The sequence below is a fragment of the Sceloporus occidentalis genome, unplaced genomic scaffold, assembly GCF_023333645.1.
Source record: "Sceloporus occidentalis isolate IW3139 unplaced genomic scaffold, rSceOcc1.0.p SCAF_7, whole genome shotgun sequence".
Classification (NCBI taxonomy): domain Eukaryota; kingdom Metazoa; phylum Chordata; class Lepidosauria; order Squamata; family Phrynosomatidae; genus Sceloporus; species Sceloporus occidentalis.
Genome location: NW_028316987.1, coordinates 7,740,261 through 7,761,230, shown reverse-complemented (window position 1 = coordinate 7,761,230; position 20,970 = coordinate 7,740,261). Strand labels below are relative to the sequence as shown.

General features: G+C 44.0%; 1 protein-coding gene across 3 annotated transcripts in view; it reads left to right on the top strand.

The window, feature by feature from the left end:
• The first annotated feature begins 3,607 nt into the window (after positions 1 to 3,607).
• The window catches only part of LOC149309109 (voltage-gated delayed rectifier potassium channel KCNH4-like), a 69,569-nt gene continuing 52,206 nt past the window's right edge, over positions 3,608 to 20,970 (top strand). For 2 of the 3 annotated variants that reach the window (XM_089531806.1, XM_089531805.1), the window contains exon 1: positions 3,608 to 3,912. In XM_089531806.1, coding sequence (XP_089387932.1) covers positions 3,837 to 3,912 — 76 coding nt within the window. In that variant the 5' untranslated portion in view covers positions 3,608 to 3,836. The remainder of the gene's footprint in view (positions 3,913 to 20,970) is intronic. The other variant, XM_089531807.1, reaches the window with a different exon arrangement.

Genomic DNA, 20,970 nt, shown 5'->3' with positions numbered 1-20,970 from the left:
ATATTTACATCTTCATAAGATCTCAATGCCCTGGCATTGGTTGGCTGCCAGGGGGCAGTGTTGGCCAAGAAAGCTGGAAGTTCTGGCTACACAGTGGAGGTCTCTTTGGGTGGGTGACTCTTTTGTATGTTGTTAGGGCTTCACCTCCACAAAGAGATGCTCAGTTGCTGTCTGCTTGCAAGTAAGAATGCTCAGGGATGCTCTTTTCTTTAGTCACACCACACTTCTTTATTGTGCCGAGTCCTAGCACAAATGAAGCCCTGTGCGCATCTGAATAGTCCCATTAGAATTCTTCTCTTCGTCTCCAGAATCACAGTCCAATGCTTAAACCGTTACATCCTCCTTTCCCTCCTAATCACCTTTCTGCCCAATACCCAGTTTTGCAAAATGTAATGTCACAGGAGACAAGATGGGGATGTGAAGTTTCAGTCCTTCGTGAAAGCCGTTATCTCGATCCTAGAAACCCTGCACTATAAGCCCAGATTCGTGAGTAGATGGTGACACTGCTGCAGGAGTGAGCAATATTCATTTCGGCATTAATGTGCTCACTGATATCAGACAGATTTGGATGGGGCAGACAGAGAGATGGTGGGGAAAGGGAAATGATGAGAGAAGCCTAAGTGGATGGAGTGAGAGCCACAGGGAACCGAGAAATGATTCCTTTGGAAACTTCTAGCAAAGGTGTCATGGTGGGAGAGTAAATGTATGGAGCTTAAAATGGAGCAATGAAGATGAGCCCCTGCAATGAATCACAACAGATTTCTGGGAAGAGTGATCTTGCCCTCTTTTGGCTGAGGACTGTGAAAATAATCCAGGTAGAATTTGGGTTGAATCTTTGTTGTTCACATGCATTTTGATTACGTCCGATTAAGTTTTGGGCTGCCAAAAACCCCACTTAACTGATGTCAGTTTTTCCAAGGTTTTCTAAAAGGTTTAGATTCTCGGCTGTGTGAATAACCAATGCAAATAGACCCGGGATAAACCAGGATAAAACTCTGCATGTCTTGAACATGCTTCAAGTGGATTGGCATCATCGACTCCATCTTTGAGTGCTGAGCCATTGAACTCACAGATATCTGCAGAGATGGGGTTCCATGGTGTGAATAACAAACCCAGAATGTGTGAATTATTCAAATAGTTGTGTTAAAAACAATGCCTTCCGAATGAATCCTGAAAAGGAGGGAGAAAAACAGATAGCACAGAAAAGAATGGAAGCCCATCCTCTCTCAACTCTGGTCCAGTCCACTGCCTTCATACAGCCTGTGGTGGCTTACCTGGCAGAAATGTAATGTTTGACCCATATACAGATATGTTCACCATGCTGCACCATAGCCAGAAAAAAACTATTCTGCCCATGCTTAGGGGCACATGCATTTCACTTCCAAAATTTTACCACTGCTTTGGAAATGCAAAACTCATTTGAAGAGGCCAAGTTAGGTTTCCGCTCCAGTCATATACAGGATCATTCTCTCGATGGGAAATTGAGTTGGATGCTGATTTAAGCCCTGGCTTGGAGCAGTGTCATCATTAGGGTTGGTGTCACCCAGTTCAGTAACTCATGGTGTCACCTCCCCTCCATTGACCTCTTTCCCATACCACACTTTGCCAAAAGGTGGATGTTTGGGGACCAATGATGTTACCCCTCTTAGGATGTCACCTGGTGCAGTTCGTACCCCCACACCTCTGTAGTAACACACTGACTTGGACCACTCTCTGAACTCTGTGTGTGATTCAAAGGCACTTTTTCTTCTTTACTGTAATCTTTCATTGCTCAGTGGAGTTTTGAGACTGTAAAAAATAGGACTCTGGGGTGAGGTTTTCATCCTGCCTCTCTCCCAGAAGCAGCAGACAAAACTTGCCGGGAGCAAAATGAAGCCCGAGTGGCCTCAGCATCTCTCCAAGACTGAACCTGAACCCGAACCCAGAACATGTCTCTCTGGGATGGTAAAAAGGCAGTTTCCCAGAATAAGGGAGGATGCATGAACTGTCTTGCTCTGTCTGTTGTCACCATGGCCACTGGCACTGGGCAGGGCTCTGACTGGAGGAGAGAGAAGAACAGAGTTGGATGGCAACCAATGCCCATCTATTCTGTACCAGCCCCCTGCCTTGAAGGCTGGGCACTGTTTCAAGGGTTTTGTCTTTTTTAAGCAGAGGGAAGGTGGGTTTTGGTGGGGAGGGGTTAACCCCTGCTAAGGAAGGGAGAACATTTTACAGCCTACAGGGAAACTGAACTTGCAAAAATCAAGCCTGATTTAAGAAGATAAAGAAAAGCAGCCAGGCTGGTCCCTGAGCAACATCCTCCGGCCAAAAAACACCCCACAGTTGAGGAATATTTTATTAGGTCCAGTTAACGTAGCCATCTATTTGTCTGTAGAAATAAATGCACACTCCACATCCATACATTCTGTGATGCGCACGTTTCTGTCTTTATGAAAGGCCCACAAGCCAAAATAACAGGATTTTATTTGTTGGCATCTCATTCAGACTGTGTAAAAAAGAAAAGCTTCCTAAGCCTCACGTAAGGGGCATCCCCTATAATGCGGGACATCTGCCTGTCCCATAAGGGACAAGGTTTCTGTCCCCCTAAAAAATGAACTAGACCATTACTCTGGAGACCAGGGTTTGATTCTCTGCTTAGCCATCAAACCCACTCAATCATCTTGGGCAAGTCACACTCTCTCAGCCTCAGGGGAAGGCAATGGCAAACCTCCTCTGAGCAAATCCTGCCAATAAGGCCCCAGATAGGAGTGCCTTGTTGTTGTGTGCCTTCAAGTCATTTCTGACTTATGGTGACCTTAAGGCAGGGTGATGAATGTCCTCCAAACCACAAAGGAGGCTAAGACCCCTCAAAATGTAGAAAGAAAGAAGAAGGAAAATTGGTGTGGTGATTTAGGCCAATTAGCTTATCCTCAACACAGCAGGAAAAGAAATAGTTTGTGATATATGACTGATTATTTTAAATGGTTTTAATGTGTAGATATAAAATAAAAGCTACACTCATACAAATAGAGATTCATGCTTCTTCATCCTGCTCAAAATGAAGGAATCTGGAAGATCTGGGTTCGAGTCCTAGGCTAGGGAAAACCACACTCTCTCAGCCTCAGGGGAAGGCAATGGCCAAGCCAAGTAAACCAATCTGGCCAAGTAAATCTCCAGGATAGGGTCTCCATAAGTCAGAAACGACTTGAAGGCACACAACATCAACAACAACACAACAACAATCAACAACACCAACAAGTTAGCCGGGGGTCCTTGGATGTGTCTGAGTGTGTCCCGGATCCTTGGGCTCCCTGGGTCCTGGCTGCGGAGCCTGGAAGGGAGTGCACCTTAGTTCTCTGACACGTGTCAGGGGAGAGGCGATCGTGTGAATGAGGGCGAGAGGAGGGGATCGGGGGACAGGAGGCTGCGCTGGGCTCTGGGCGGGCTCCTTCTACATCCCTGCCTCCTTCCCCTCCTTGATCCCCACAACCACACAATACACACACACCATACACACACTATACACACACCCTCCCTCCCTCCCTCCCTCCCTCCTCCCAGTTGCTAATTGCAGGGCTGGGATTAGCGGGGAGGGAAATGCCAAGGGAAAAGGAGAGGGAGAGGGAGAAGGAGGCAGGCAGCCAGCGCTGCCAGCTTTCTCTGATGCCAGCCTGGTCCGGGATGTGGCTGGGCACCTTGGGTCAGGGAGAGCCCTGAGACTCTCTGGGCACCGATCCTAGACCCACACACCCTCCATCCATCCATTCCTCCATCCCTCCATCAATCCCTCCCTCCATCCTTCTTTCCCAGGGTGGGCACCGGGGTTGGCATCGGGTGCCCATGCCTCCTCCGCCGCCATGCCAGTGATGAAAGGCTTGCTGGCCCCGCAGAACACCTTCCTGGACAACATCGCCAACAGGTTCGATGGGACACGTAAGTGGCTTCTTGGGGGGGACTTCAAGGGAAACCCATAACAAGATCCACACTGGAGAATCACCCACTTTGGCACCGCTTTAATTCTTTTCTGGCTCAAGGCGCATTCTAGGAGTTGGAGTTTCTTGTGGTTGTTGTGAGCAAGTTTCTTCCCAGAGGGTTTCTAAATCATAAATCATCATCATCATCATCATCATCATCATCATCATCCTAAGAAAACTTTATTTTTTTTTACCCCGCCTCTCTGTCTCTGTCGAAAAGACACTCGAGGCGGTTTACGATGAAAGGAACACATCTAAAACGCGACATCGCAGTCATTCCCTCCTTCCGCTAAAACATCAGTTAAACAGACTGACCATTAAAACAGTCCATTGAAACTAGACCAAGCGAGGAAATGAGGCTACGATGTATTCAAGGAGGGAGGAGATTGGTTGCTATGCCAGGATGGGCCCCTCTCCTCTGAGGCTGAGAGAGTGTGGCTGATGAGTGAGATCAGCTGAGATCCAAAAAAAGAGATCCAGTTGAGATCCCTGATCACACTCTCTCAGCCTCAGAGAGGAAGATCCCCTCTGAAGGATCTTGCCAGGGAAAGCCCATGATGGGGACTTGCAGGCACCCAACAACAAAGGACACAAAACTGAGCCCTCTTCTTCCTTGGGGATCCTTTCCCCCCAGTGTCTTCTCTTTCAGATCCTAGGATCCCTTGAGGGGGATCGGGGAGGGAGTCGATTCCAGGCATTAAGGAAGAGGACCAGATCCCTATTCTCTGCCCCAGATCCAGAACAATGAGGGTCCCTTTCCTGCCTCCGCCCAGCTTTCTTTGTGTGGCGTCTCTCTTTTCTCTCTTTCCATCCCTCCTTCCTCTTCCCTTTCCTGGAGCTGACAAAGAGATGCTTCTTTTTGTTCTTTGCAAGACCAGGGAAGGCTCCGATCCCCTTCGTTTCCCCCCCAGAACTGAAAAGATGCACCATTTTTGGAAACACTTGACCCACTGTTCGAAGCTATATAGTCGTTTTATGAGTCTGTGAGATCAGGATGCAGAGAGATCTTGTAGCACTTCTGAGACTCACTGAAAGAAAGAAGTTGCCAGCATGATGTTCAAATGTTTATAAAAGTACAAAAGTTATTGGAGGAACTGGTGGATGAAACCTTGTTTCTGAGCAATGGTTTGCATGATGGTTTAATAACAGAAGCATAAGATTAGATGGTAATATGATTTGATGAACTGTTGAGAGGACCAAGCTCTTTTGATGAAATAATTGATGACTGGATTGATGAAATCTGGATGCAACTGCCTGGAAAAATCGAGAGAGAGAAAGAAGAGGATCGTATATTGAAAAATCTAAGACACCAATATATATATATATATATATATATATATATATATATATATATATATATATATTAAATATTTAAATAAAATTTTAAAATGTTTTAATTTTTAATTTTTAAAAAATTATTAAACAGAAATTTAATAAAATAGACTTAGAAAAAAAAGGGTTTTGTCCATTTATATGCACCACCAACTTTAATCTTGGCTTCCTCAAGAGTAAAGGAGGAGTCGACCAAACTTGTGACTTCGCTCCTTTGTTGTTGTTGTTGTTGTTGTTGTTGTTGTTGTGTACCTTCAAGTTGTTTCCAACTTGGGCAAGTCACACCCTCTCAGGGTCTATCATGGGGTTTTCTTGGCAAGATTGGCCCAGAGGAGGTTGGACATTGCCTTCCTCGGAGGCTGAGAGGATGTGACCTACCCAAGATCACCCAGTGGGTCTCATGGCTGAGCAGGGAACTGAACCCCTGATTTTCAGAGTCCTAGTCCTAAGCTCAAACCACTACACGACGCTGCCTCTCATGCTCCCTGGTAAAAGTGTGCCTGCGTGTTGTGTGAAGGCTTGTGGTTTCCATGTCAGTGGGGTAGTGAATCCTCTCCAGGTCTTCCTCTGAATTTTATCAAGAAGACATCCAAGGGAGTGAACCTGGAGTCTAACCTCCCAGAGATTGGGTCCCAATATGGAAAAAGGTATCCAAATGCTGGAGATGGGTCTGACCTCCATGTCAGGCAACAGGAGGGAGAGGCCTCCTGATTTCACCCGACTCACCAAAGGATTCAGCCTAGAATCTTCCTATAGTTGACTATGCAAAGGGATCTTGTAGCACCTTTTGAGACTAACAGAAAGAGAAAAGTTGGTAGAATGAGCTTTGGTTGACTTGAGCTTACTTGGTCAGCTGCATGAGATAGAGTAGAAAGTCCAGGGACAGACCTATAGGTCTACGAAAACTCAGGTCTGTTCTTGGACTTTTCACTCCACCTCATGCATCTGAGTAAGTAGGTCCAAGCCTACAAAAGCTCAGGTCCATCCTTGGACTTTCCACTGTACCTTACACAGGCTCAAGTCAACAAAAGCCCACACCTGTCCCTGGACTTTTCATTCTACCTTATGCATCTGAAGTAGGCTGAAGTCAACAAAAGCTCAAGTCTGTTCCTCAACTTTCCACTCAGCCTCATGCATCTGAGCAAGTAAGCTCAAGTCTACAAAAGCTCAGGTCTATCCCTGGACTTTCCACTCAGCCTCATGCATCTGACCTAGTAGGCTCAAGTCTATATAAATTCAGATCTGTCTCTGGACTTTCCACTCAGTCTACAAAAGTTCAGGTGTGTCCTTGGACTTTCTACTCAGCATCTGATCAATTAGGCCAGTGGTTCCCAACCTTTCTAATGCCGCAACCCTTTAATACAGTTCCTCATGTTGTGGCGACCCCCAACCATACAATTATTTTCATTGCTACATGCAAATATATGTTTTCCGATGGTCTTAGGCAACCCCTGTGAAAGGGTCGTTCGACCCCCAAAGGGGTCCAGACCCACAGGTTGGGAACCATTGAATTAGGCGCATGTCTACAAAAGTTCAGGTGTGTCCTTGGACTTTCTATTCAGCCACATGCATCTGATCAAGTAGGCTCAAGTCTATATTAGTTCAGGTCTATCCCTGGACTTTCCACTTTACCTCAAGCATCTGAGCAAGTAGGCTTAAGTCTACATAAGTTCAGGTCTATCAATGGACTTTCCACTCTACCTCATGCATCTGAGCAGATAAGTTCAGGTCTGTGAAAGCTCAGGTGTGTCCTTGGGCTTTCCACTCTACCTCATGCATCTGAGCAAGTAGGCTTAAGCCTACTAAAGCTCACGCTACTAATTTTTTTCTTTCAGTTAGTTTCAAAGGTGTTACAAGATCTCTTTGTGTACTGTTTTTCCAGACTAATATGGCTATGTCTTTAAATTCTCCTCTAGTTTAGTTCATTTTAAACTCAGGGCTAAATGGTCTATTTGGGGGGGGGGGGGGCACATCATATAGCTTTAAAATGGGTAAGCCAGTCCAATTGTGTTTGGGATTCTAGCCCCATTGGCTCAACCTGCCTTTGAAATGCCCTCATCAGTCCTAGAACTTGTGAAACAAGAATCTAGTGGAGACAAAGAGTGTCTCTGGGGGTGTGCAGAGCGGCACACCCTTCATAGCATGTAACAAGATTACTTGGGCAACTGGGATGGGGAGGGGGGGAAACTTCTTTGTTATCGTTGTCTCTCTTGTTTCCTGACTTTCCCCTTTTTCATTGCTTCTCCTGTATCTGAAATGTTAGACTTGAAACCCTCGGAGGCGGAGGCCGGGACTTATCTTCTTTTGCTTTTGTAAAGCGTGTCTGTAATGGCAGTTTGAACAACAGCAAAAACAAGGAGGAGGAGAAGGTGTTTAGAGTATTGAATAAGAGTCCACAACTTGGATGCGTCACTTCTTTGGAAGAACTTTTCAAACTAGTTGGCATGGTGTGTGCGAACTGGAGGATCTCTCGATCCCTCAGCTCCTAGAAATAAAGATGAGGCAATGGTTGGCATCAGGCCAGAAGATCTGGAATGCCATTAAGGGGCATTAGGGCACAACAGGCAGCTCTGACTGCAGGGAGTACTCTTGCACAGAACAGCACAATTGTACTGTCATTAGGTAATTTGAAACTCTGGATGTAATGGTCGTATGAGAGAGTTGTCTTCAGATATGTCTTCAGGATGACTTCAGATTGTGGTCAACACCCTTCCAGTGCTTGTGGGCCCTTCTCTTTATGTTGCCCTCTGCCCCGAGGGTGCCACTGGCATGATCTTTTTTCACATCAATGATGTCCCCCCAGTTCCACACAGAGTTTGCTTGCTTGCTTTTTTTATTTCAATCTGACCTTGGCTTACTCCACGGGGTGATTTTAGGTCAATTGTTCTCAGCCTGACCTACCTCTCAGGGCAATTGGAAGGCTACAGTGAAGAGAAGGAAAGCCACATACCGTGTCTTGATTCCAATGGAGGAAAGTTATACATGCATCAAACAGCCCATGACTGTAACCATTACGCCAACCTTAAAAGTGGTGGGATTTGAATCCAGGGTTTCCTCTTGGACAGTTCTCTTTCTTATGCAACCTTGTTCTTTGCCTGAGAACAAGGTTGCATAAGAAAAGAAAACTGTGCAAGAGGAAACCCTGGATCCAAATCCCACCACTTTGGTGAATGTATTGACCAGCTTCTTAGGTGTATACCTTCACATATACCCTAGTACATGCACTATAAAGACTGAAAATGCTAAATTATCTTACAGGGATCTTGTGAGAATCCGTGGAGCAGCAATATGCATTGGGCCCTTGGTATCCATTGGGTTTTGTTCCAGGACCTCCTGTGGATACCAAAATCCATGGATGCTTCAGTCCCATTAAATATAATGGTATAGTAAAATGGTGTTCCATATATAAAATGGCTTTTTGGAATTTATATATTCTAAAACATATTTTCAAGCAGTGGATGGTTGAATTTGTGGATAAAAAACCCACAGATATGGTGGGCCAACTCTATTTATAGGGGTTTTGTCATTATAAAGTGGAGCACTTGTCCAATGTGATGAGGTTCCAAGAAGTGTATTTCCGGCGGATTGTGTTCTGAGAAGTATTAACTACTTGTATGCCTCAGCACGGCTGACCCAAGGCATTCTGCTGCCTGAGGCAAAAGGCAAAATGATGATCTCTCATTCTGTATCTGAAAGCCAACGGAACAGTCCCTTTGCAGCACTTGGAAACATTATTTATTTAGATGACAACTTCTAAAATCCTATTAGTGTAGTACAAAAGTAACTTCCCTCCTCAGTTCCCTCAGTTCCCTCCTTCAGTAGTGACGATAACTCGGCATCTTCTATCATATTTGAAGGCCACAGGCATTGTGTTGCACACAACTCTCTCCTTCATCAGTGTGTGGTAAAGGCCAGGAAGCTTAGTAGTTACAGCCAGGGGCATGCTGATGTTTCATCCAGTATCTGCTTCCCAAGGCAGTCACCTCAGTCTGACTAATGTAGGGCTGACCCTCTGCCTTGGGTCTTTTTAATTTGACATTCAGACACACACACACACAAATGTAAGAGCCCAGCACAAACCAGGCTTGCTTCCTTATCCTTTTAGGGAGTAGTGTTGTCTCTCCTTACCTGGGAGTAAGCCCCACTGAACTTCACAGGGAGTGCTTCTGAACAGGTACCTAAGGATTGCACTGTAAAAATGCTTGGACTATATGAGTCTAAAGCTGGGAACAAATGTCTAATTTCTTATTCTTTTTGAACTTTTGAGAACCTCATTAGCAGTCTCAATGCACAGCTGGTATTTATATGCCACTGTTCCCCAAAATAATCTTTAAAGTATTTCATATTTTACATCTTCCTCCCTCTTCTAACCATCTTGCTTTGCCCAGCTGAGAAAAGGGTACACTGGTGGGGATGAAAAGTGTAGTAATCATGTTTTTTTAAAACACAACTAAAATGCCATATTGTGGCTCAAGGATTTTCCCTTAAGAGGATTCCAGCAGGGTGGCTGTGGGTGGGGAGGATGGTTTAAATGCTTCCAGAAAGATCAATGAAAACTAATTTAGCATTTTCCTTTCTGGGCAGTCCAGGGAAAGCTTTCATAATAAACCACGTCTCCACTCCCATCCCTCCACCCAGTTCTTTCCGTGACAGTCGGCCTCTTATTCCTTCCTGCAGGAGCCCTAGAGATTGGGTGCAAGTATCTGAAGGCGAGAGCTTTCTGCTGAACTTTTAAAGACAGGGATCATTGCCCAAAATGATATCAACCTGGATTAAATGCAATGTCGTTCACCCAGGGCTAGGGGCAGGAGCTTTGTCCAAACTGAAAAATGCCTTTTATTTAAAAGAGGTCTGTATCTGTGAATCCTTTGGTTATCTGGAGGGATTACTTTCTGCTACAATAGCAAAGGAGTTGGGGTTGCACCGTTAGTGATTAAAGTAGCAAGTGCTTTTCTTCAGCACTTTGGACAGCTCCCAAAATTCAATGTAAGGGTTATAGTGGAATAGAGAAATTTCATTGAATCATAGAATCGTAGAGTTGGAAGAGACCACAAGGGACATCTAGTCCAACCCCCTGCCATGCAGGAAATCACAATCAAAGCATCCCCAACAGACGGCCATCCAGCCTCTGCTTAAAGACCACCAAGGAAGGAGACCCCACCACGCTCCAAGGGAGCGTGTTCCATTGTCGAAGAGCTCTTACTGTCAGGAAGTTCCTCCTAATGTTTAGGGGGAATCTCTGTTCCTGGAGTTTGCATCCATTGTTCTGGGTTCTAGTCCCTGGAGCAGCAGAAAACAAGCTTGTTCCATCCTCAGTATGACACCCCTTCAAATACTTAAAGAGAGCTATTATATCACCTCTTAACTGTCTCTTCTCCAGGCTAAACATCCCCAGTTCCCTAAGTCTTTCCTCATAAGGCATGGTTTCCAGACTCTTCAGCATTTTAGTCACCCTCCTCTGGACATGCTCCAGTTTGAATTGCTTTTTGAATTGTGGTGCCCAGAACTGGACACAGTATTCCAGGTGGGGCCTGACCAAAGCTGAATAGAGTTGCACTATTACTTCCCTTGAACTAGACACTATACTTCTATTGCTGCAGCCTAGAATTGCATTGGTTTTTTTAGCTGCTGCATCACACAGTTGACTCATGTTCAACTTGTGGTCTACTAGGACTCCTAGATCCCTTTCACATGTAGTCTTGTTCAGCCAGGTGCCCCCCAAGCTATATCTATGCATTTAATTTTTTTATTTTTTTGCCCTAAATGCAGTACCTTCCATTTCTCTGTGTTGAAATTCATTTTGCTAACTTTGGCCCAGCTTTCTAATCTATTAGAAATCAAATCAGAAATGTGTGTTGGTCCAGCTTCTATCAGGAAAAAACCATAGAAAATAGTGAGGTGTGATGGTAGTTTGTCAAAATCTGGAAAACCACAACATGGTTATCTTCAGCGTAGTTGGTTTCCCACACTCATAATGCAAGGAAGAATGCTGCTCTCCAAGCCAAATCCTCAGCAGAGTCCAGCACTATTTTCTAGATAAACAAATGGGTTCTTGAAAAAATCAAACTTGAACTATCCCTAGAAGCCAGGATGACTAAATTGTATCTGTCGTATTTTGGCCATATCATGCGAAAACATGAATAATTAGGAAAAAAACAATAATGGTAGGTAATGCAGAAGGAAGCAAAAGCATGGAAGACCACATGTCAGATGGTTGGATTCAATCATGGAGGCCATGGGCCTGAGCCTGAAGGACCTGAGCAGAGGAGTGGAGGACAGGGGATCTTGGAGATGTCTCATCCACTGGATCACCATGAGTTGAGGTCGACTCAAGGGCAGTTAACAAACAACAGTGGCAAATTTGGAAGTGCACTCATGATAACAGTCCTCATAGCAGCCATCACCCGATTATAGTCAAAAAATGAAAGCAGTGTGTTCATCCATAACAACAAATATATCCTAGCTTTTTTAAATGCCTGATGCAAGCAAGAGTTTTGCAAAGCTAATGGATCTTAATTACCCATTCAGTCTCAAGGTTCCCCAAAATGTTTCACACTGCAACTGGGACAGTTTACAGTTATATATTGTTGGAAAATCCCACAGGCACCAACAGCAGCAGTTTCTGTGAGGATTGCAACTAAGCTCAGAGGGAAGAGGGAAGAGTGGGAGATAATGCTGTTGTCCCTGATAATTGGAAAGATCAAGTGCTTTGATCCCACAAGCCCTGGCTGTGGTGCAAGGTTGCTCTTTTCATACTAGGTGTTTCCTCTAGAGACATGGTTCATCTTTGAGGGGGAAAAGGTTTGTGAAAGGCCCAAGCTACTTTAGAAATTGCAGTCACTACCTTTTTAGTCCCTGAGCTCTGAACTTCATAGTTGTGCCACATGATAGTGGTTTTTCTAGGCTGATAGAAAGTTCTGTGAAATTATTCACAGAAGTTATTTGGATTTGAAAACGAGTTTAGAGGTGGCTGAGATTGATTGATCAGAAATTATGGTTAATATGATTTTAAAGGCTCAAATGATGTAAATATGGTTCCAATGGCCCTAGCTCCTATCTTTGGAGCACAGAAAGCAATATTCAAAAGTGCTTCTGAGCAAATAAACTGTCTGGCCACAACAAAACCACAGCTCAAACCACAGACTACTAAGCTTAGGGGAAAGGACCTCTAGGTTAGAAGAGAGTAGGCCAGCAATAATCAAAGTCTGTTTTGGAAGCAAAGATGTCTTGGGAGCCTGTGAGGGTTCCTTCTTGTTATAGGAAAGGACTGGTATCTAATGGGGCAGGACAAGGGAAGCTGAAATCAGGACTTTTAATTCCCACCACCACTTTCTGCAAAAATGTTGATGTCCAGTAATTATAGCAGAAAGTGCTAGAAGTCAGGTATCTGGAGTTCCCTTTTCAGCTTCAACCTGGGGAACCCTTTCACAGATCATGCTTGGGTAGAGCATGTTACAGAAGGCTTTTAAATAGGAGATTAACATCAAATCTACAGAACCACAATTCCCTGTTTGCTTACAAAGCTCATTCATCCTTTGGCTCAATTGCTTTGGATTTTCAATTCACATCCTTCGTTGCCTCTCACATGAATGGTTGATGCTGGATTATCTCCCTCATGGCAACCTTATGTCCTCATGTCCAATCCTGTGTTTTGGAAATGGGCTGCCTGATTCTCTGAGCCCTGTTCTTGGCAGGCTCCATCTGTCTTGGGTAGTTCAGTGGATGGTAGCAGCAGCGCCCACGTGAGTCTCAGAAACAGGAGAGGAAAAGATATCTAGGCAGGTATATGAGAGTATGCACAAGTTACCAAGTTTCACAGAATTCTTTATCACTCAGGTAACAGAATTACAGGAGCATCAAGATGTATGAAGTGAGGATATTTTGCATTACAAATAATGGGCTGCAGGAAACTTTTGCGCTCTTGTAATGATCTGAAACAAAATTTTCCAATTTTACACTACCAAGACTGGTGCAACCTACCTTGTGGCTGCATTGATGAAGTGAAGCAGATCAATAAAGGCTAGGGAAACATGCACTCTGATGGTGAATTTCCTGAAAAGGGTCATAGCTCCGTGTTAGAGTCCATGCTTTGGATGCACAACACCTTTGGTCCAGTCCTTAGCATCTCTAAGTAAGGCTAGCAAAGGCCCCTCTCTTAAACCTTGGAGAGCCACGGCCAGTCAGTATAAAATGGGGTGGGTAACTTTATGCCTTAGGACACCTTCAGGGCCTGGTGGCCTATTTAAATTGCTTCCAGGAGACCCAATTCATCTCTCTCTCTTTCTCTCTTCCTCCCAGCCTGTGTCTCTTGTCAGAAAAAGGTTGGTGGTGGAGGTCCAAAAGGACAGAGGATGACAGAAACAGCTTCAGAGAAGGGCTTTATGCCCTGGTAAAGATGGACAAGTGGTCTGAATTTGGAGCAAGTCTTCTTAGCCATTTAGTTAAACTTTTTGATTGATTGATTGATTTGATTTAGTTGATCTAGGAAGTGAAACTCAAAGCATTCCTAGTAGATGGCTGTCCGTTCTCTCTCTGCTGACCTCTAGCAAGGGAGAACTTGTCATCTCTCCATGGATTTGGTTCCATTCTTGAACTTCTCTCCTTAAAAAGTTTCTCTTAATGTTCAAATATAGTCTTTCCTCCTGTAACTTAAGCCCATTAGATCTAGGCCTGCCTTCTGAGGCAGCAAAGGACATGTTTATACCTTTTTCTGTGCCACAGTACTTCGGGGGTTGGACAAATGCTATCATGTCCCCTCCACAACCTTCATTCCCTTAGTCTAAACATAACTTGGCCCCTTCCTGTGTCCCTCAGAGGACTAATTTCCCATGTCCCAAACCATTTCTGCTGCATTCCTCCAAATCTCCAGTTTCTCTAAATCATTCTCAAAGTGCAGCAACCATAAGTGAATGCAGGACCCCAGAGGAGGTCTGACTAGTGCAGAATAAAGCAAAACTATTATTGCTTGTGACTTCAGAACTGCAGTTCTATTAATACAGCCTAAAATTACCTTTACGCTCCCTCGCGCTCTCTCTTTGGTAGCTTCATCACACAGCTGGGGCTTGCTCAGCTTTTGATGAACTAAATCCCAAAGATCCTTTTCACATGTACCAGAGCTTTGACCGGGGGGGGGGGGGGGGGGATGTATCACTTTTTTGGACTACACATCCTAGAATCTTCCAACCAGCAGTCAAAAAGTAATTTTTATAAGCTCTTTTATTGCCAGTCCAACATCCTCCATCCTATACCTATGCATTACCATGGGATTTCAAGTACCAGCATGATATGATCACTTTCCCCCTACATTCATCTTTTGTTGTTGTTATTTGCCATCAAGCCAACATTGACTTCTGACAGCCCTATGAAAGTGAGAACTCCAGTCATCTATAGCCCTGCACAAATATTGAGAATTCAGGGCTATAGCTACCATGATTGAATCAGTCTACCTATAATGTGGTCTTCCTTTTCCTTTTTTTCTTTTTTTGCTGCCTTCTATTTTCCCCAGCATTATCATCTTTTGCAATGTATCATGCCGTCTCATGTGCAAAGCACTACAACTTCAGTATAGTTGTCACAACTTCAAGGGAGAGTTCAGAACTGATTTGCTCTTGGACCCATTTACTTGTCTCTTTGGCTGTCTACACTATCCACAGAACCTTCTTCCAATGACACTTTTCAAACGAGTTGATTCTCTTCCTATTAGCTATCTTCATTGTCCAATTCCCACAATCAGAAATGCTGTGGCATGGATGATTCTGACTTTGGTATCTGCTGATAGATCTTTGCATTTGAGGATCTGATCTAGTTCCTTGATGGAGTTAAGCACATCTGCATCTGAAGTTCCTGCTGCTTCAGTCTTATTTACCAATTCAGTTGAACATCATCAAGTTAAGCATGGATAATCTTCTCATTCTTCCTCCACATTCTGAAAGAAAGGTCTCTGTTTTCCTAACCATAGGTAAGCTGCTCTGAGCTCTTCAAATGAAATGTGGGGCCTCAGTAAATGCAGCCAATTAAAGTTAATGAGGAGGAAAAAATAACTTTCACTGAGGGACCTCCCCCATCCGGCTTATAAATTAAAGTTAGGCAACACTCAGCCTATAGGCTGCATGTGCCACCACCAGTGTTGCTGCTACAGATAGTACAATGACAACAACAACAATAGCAGCAGCAATAAAACACCACTCTTGCCTTTTAAAATAAAGACATGCATCTGAACTGAATTCCTGAAAGCCTCCAGGAAGCGTGGTTCAGCTTAGAAAGAAAGCATATGTCACTTTTAAAGCAAAAATGTGTGTGTTTTTACCACCAGTGGCACATCACTGACTGATGCGTGTGTGGCTCCTTTCAGGATCAGGGGGTATTAGCGCAACTCTCATTGACCTATGGAAGTTACCCACCATGTTCTTCACCAACTTTGTTTCAACTCTTCTTTCTCTTGCCTAAGGCACCACTTGTAACCTGTTGCTTAACTTAATCCTGAGAAGCTGTGAACCTGTGACCTGACTTCTTATTAACAGTTATCACTGTGGGAAAATCCTAGGCTCTGGTCACTTATATGTCTTGCTGCCCAGAAAATTTACTTTTTAAAAAACTAAAACTCCCAGATCTATGTAGCTTATGGCCATGGAGAGGAGAGGATTCTAGGAATTCTCTTCCGGCAAAGTAACTTTTCTAAGCTTTGCTGCTGCCAATAAGATTCACTAAACAACTTGGGCTTTTGTTGCCGTCACCAAAGAAACACCTAGTCTGAAAAACATTATTTTAGTGGGCTTAGGAGCTTGATTTAAAAAGCAACAGTGATAATGTTGCATGTCCCAGATAAGACTGAATTTGGCTGCAACTTCCTTATTTCTGTTTCTTTGTTCCTTGTTACAACCCAAATTGGAACCTGAATAACTGTCTGGGATTTGAGCAGATCTGCACTGATAAAAGATCTTTTGGACAGCTCCCAAATTATACTTCTATCTAGACAACCAGGCGGCTCCTCTGATGAGCTACTCTTTGTCCATGTGCCATCTAAAAGTTCATTTGAGTCCTCTTGGGGTATGCAGCTTGCCATGGGTGTGTTGCCAGCTAACCAATGTGGACAGTATGTGTGTGTGCGTGTGTGCGGGGGGGGGGGAGGAATTACACACACACACACACACACACACACACACACACACACACAGTAGCTCCTCAGGACCATGGAGAGTACACATTTTAATTCACAGCCATCTAAGCAGCCCCCTAATCCTGCATCCGAGAAGCCAAAAACTGGACTTAGCTACAGATGCAAACTATTTTTTGACATACACACACACATACATACTCACCCCTCCCAAGTTAATCCAAGCCGTGACCTGATCTGACCATGAGTTAAACTCGAGTTGGGTATGGGTTGGGTGAAAAGTAAGCTCTCTAGCCTTGAGAAAAGGCAACACATTGGGGACGCAGTCAGTTGGAGGTACCCTTCTCTTCAGTTCTGCATCATGGGGGACAAAACTTAAAGATGCCAGGTCCAGGGCTTGGAAAAGTTATTTTTTGGACTACAACTCCTAAAAATCCCTAAGGCGCCATAGCTATTTTTGGTGATGACCGGAGGATTCTGGAAATTGCATTCCAAAAAAAGGTAACTTTTCCCAAGCCTGTGGGGCTTCAGTGTATCGTGCCATTCAAGCCCAGACCAAAGCTGTGAATCTTACTTGTGGATGCTCAATAATGAGGGGAAAGGAGCTCTGCATGTGTTCAGAAACAAAGCTGTTCTTGTCATCGTGTCCCATGTTCCATGGCTGACAACCAGCATAGAAAACTGAATGTGGGGCTTAGCTCTGGTAAAAACTAAGCTGTGATGCAATGGTTGGAGGACTGGATGCTGCCATTAGAGCCATTAGAGAAGGGAAACTGGGGTAATCTGTGATCCTCCAGATGTTCCTGGATTGCCGTTCCCATCAGCATCTGCTAGCCTGACTAATGATGAGAAATGATGGGAGAGACAGTTTGCCAACATCTGCAGAGTCACAGAATGCTCACCCCCGCCTTAACGCATGGAACACTATGTCGCAAGTGCCATGCATCCCAAAACTTCTTTGGCACATTATAGCCCTTCTTGCCCTGAGTGGCCTGAAGGTGTTTTAGTCAGAGACAGAAAGTAACTAGTTAAAATCAGTTCAGTCAGAATTTCTAATCTAAATGGGTAACTTAATTATGCATATTTTAAACTTAAGTGATTGACTTACTTTGGAATGTTAATATCAATTTAATTCCATAATAAAGTTATTAAGTATTTATTAATGAAATGAAAGACAAAACAAAAAAACACACATTTCCCCTCAGATGGCTCTTTACTCAGGGCCTAGTTCTCTTGGGGTTTTGCAAAACTGTTTCCTGGTTTAAGGAAGTTTAGATCACAGGATCCAAAGCACTTGTTTTTATTCATGATTACAGTATGATTCCAAGGTTAAATTATTTTAAAACAACCAAATATTAAGGGCAGCTTGGAAGTGGGAGATCTTTTTTACACCCAGTGATCTTCCAGATTTTACACCAGACACTACACACAAAAAGCTGCTCATCTTTCCCAGGAAATGAATTTGAAAATTCTTAACCTTGGGAGTTTGGCTGTTGTCCGTGTGAGAATCAGTAAGTCAAAGAAAACAGAGGCAAGGAGATTATAAGGGATGGTGAAGTTAAATTCTCCCCTTCAGCCATAAGTGCAGTTAAATTACATTTATAAACTTATTAATAATTAACTAAATATATTTACATTTTGCTATTTCTGATTTTAGTAAATGATGCAGCCAACCACTCCCCGCCCCAGGCCTTACCCTCCTCTCCATTACACATAGAGGATGCAGTGTACTGAATGTGAGGGATGTGTGACCCTCCCCTGGCACTGCAGCTCCCATCATCCCTGACCACTGGCCATTGTGGCTGGGGCTGGTGGTCTACTGGAAAACTCAAATTTCTTTGACATTTCAACAAACCATGTATGATCTCCTACCATGCTTCTCCATTCATTTTAAGGCTGCTTGTGCAGAAGAATCATGTCTTGATAGGTTGTGCCTTGTGGGTTGTATCTGTCTGTTCCCAGCTCTGCTGCTATTAATGGAAACCCAAATCATTTTGATTCAAATTAGGATAGTGATTTGCTTCACAGGCATCTTGTTGTCCAGATTGACTGAGAGAGTAGACCAACAAGCAATCCCACCTTGTGCATCAGGGTTGCACTACCACATGGCTATTGCATTCTGGCCAATAGTGAGATTATTGCCAGAGAGGGCATGGACTCGGGTCCCATTTGAGGCAGTGCTTTGACCTTGCTGGGCGGAAATCCATAGTCCAAATATCCTCTTTGGCACCTTCTATGCTGAAGACCATCTGTCTTCCTTGGCACTCCGCCTACCAGCAAGGTGGCAACATTCGAATCAAAATACTGCGCAAAGCATGTTATCAAACAGAGATAACCCTTTAGAGAGGGGGAAGGAGGTTTAAACTGGTGTATCCTCTGGCCAAAACTCCATTTACAAAGTCAGGGAAGCCATGCAGCAAAACAGTAACAATGTGCAAAGCGGAGTCTGACAACTCTCTCCGTTTCTATAGCGTCCCAGAAGATGCTGGTCTGTAGTGGGATTTTGGCCTTAGTGCAAAAGCCAAGGGTGGAAAGGGGATCGAAAGATTTCTCACCTGATTTTATCCTTTAGGAAGGATCCTTGTTATGGATCTAGCAGTGCCAAGGTGACCATATGCCACAACCACAAAAAAGGGCAAGGCACGGTAGGCACCATGAAATGTAAGACATTCAAGGAAAATGTAGGACATAACAAACAAAAAGCTAAAAACACTAATATTAATATAAATGTATGTTTCTAATCATGCTGAAAATGGAGGATAGTTTTGAATTCCTCCTGGTCAGAAGGCTGAAAGGTAGGGCATGTCCTGGAAAAGGAGGACATCTAGTCACCCTGAATGCCATCAAGACTTAGGGGCAGACATCCAGAGCATAACTTAAAATAATAAGGATGGCCCTGAATGACAACTAGTCTTGTATGCCCCCATTTTGAAGTAATACACAACACTGAACACTTGGACTACTAAGCAGGGCAGTTTCAGTATCACCTCCACCCTTTAGTCAGATTGATAAAGTAGCTATCCAAGAGGCTGAACATTACACCCAAAGTTAGTTCACTACTCTGGATATTTTCTTTAAAGCTCTGAGTTAATTCCAGAGCTATTAAGGCCAAAGTCTAACTTTACCTGGGTATACTCCTACTGTCCCATAGTCAGTTAGCATGCTGCACATGAAATATTTGCATATTTCATGGAAAGCCAGTGTGGTGCAATGGTTTGGATGTTGGACTGAGACTCTAGGAGACCAGGGTTTGAATCCTTACTTGGATATGGAAACCTTGGGGGAAGTCACACTCTCTCAGCCTCAGAGGAAGGCAATGGCAAACCCCCTCTGAACAAATCTTGCCAGGAAAACCTGGTGATAAGTTTTATTTAGGTTCACCATAAATTGGCAACATGTTGACTACACACAGCAACAACATATTCCATGCTTTCACAGTCACACCCCACAATGTTGCTTAATTTCTTTTTAAAAAGAAACAAGTTTCTAGGCCCTAAGGCTATGAAGATAAACACCAGAACAAAGGGGCAATGCTAGATGAAATCAGAAATGGGAATGCTGTTAAGTAGAACACCTATTTATTCTTCACAGGGAGTGGAGTTCAGTTCTTTATATAGTATCTTACTCCTGATGCAGAACACTGTATTTAAAATAGATGCACATTTCCCTGAGTATATCCGCTGCAGATGCTTTGAGTTGCAGCTTCCTCTTCAGTAATGTTGGGCACAGAGACTTAACATTCAACCTGTCCTTGATTCATTTTGCTGTTTCCATTTGGGATTCAAGATAGGGGCTGAGAGAAGAAGCAGGACCAGCCTATTTTGCTGCTAAGGGATAAAAATCCCCATTCCTTGTACAGAGTCTGACTGAACTGAAAATTAATGGAATACAATCTTCCATGAGAGCCGATGTAATGTAGTAGTTTGAGTGTTGGGCTATGACTCTGGAGACCAGGGTTCAAATCCCAGCTGGGTGACTTTGGGCAAGTCACACTCTCTCGGCCTCAGAGGGTGGCAATGGCAACCACTCTCTGAAGAAACACGCTAAGAAAACCCTTTGATAGGTTTGCCTTAGGGTCACACAACACCTACAATATCTGGAAGGCTAATTTAGGAGCCACAGGACAGGCATTATCTACTCTGCCCTCCCATAGATCCAATGGGGTACAGTGGTCTGAGCATTGGAGCTGGAGTCTGTGAAACCAGGGTTAAAATCCCTACTTAGCCATAGAAACCCATTGGACAACTTTGCACAAATGGCATTCACTCAGTCTCAGAGGACGGCATTGGCAAAACCCCTCTAACTAAACCATGCCATGAAAACCCCATGAAAAGGTCATCCTGACTTGGAGTTTGACTTGAAGGCACACAACAACCTCCAACAAAAGAGAAAGCTCAGGAAAAAACAGCCCTCGGAGTTGTCACCCCTGCCTCTGAGACCCAAGGCAGTTGCCTCATTGTGACTAATAGCAGAGCCGGCCCCAAGAAAGAAAAAATAATTTATACTGCCTACATCTCCCCTGGATGCACACTCATGCCAGTTCCCTCATTATCCTGAATTCTCTTCAAGGGT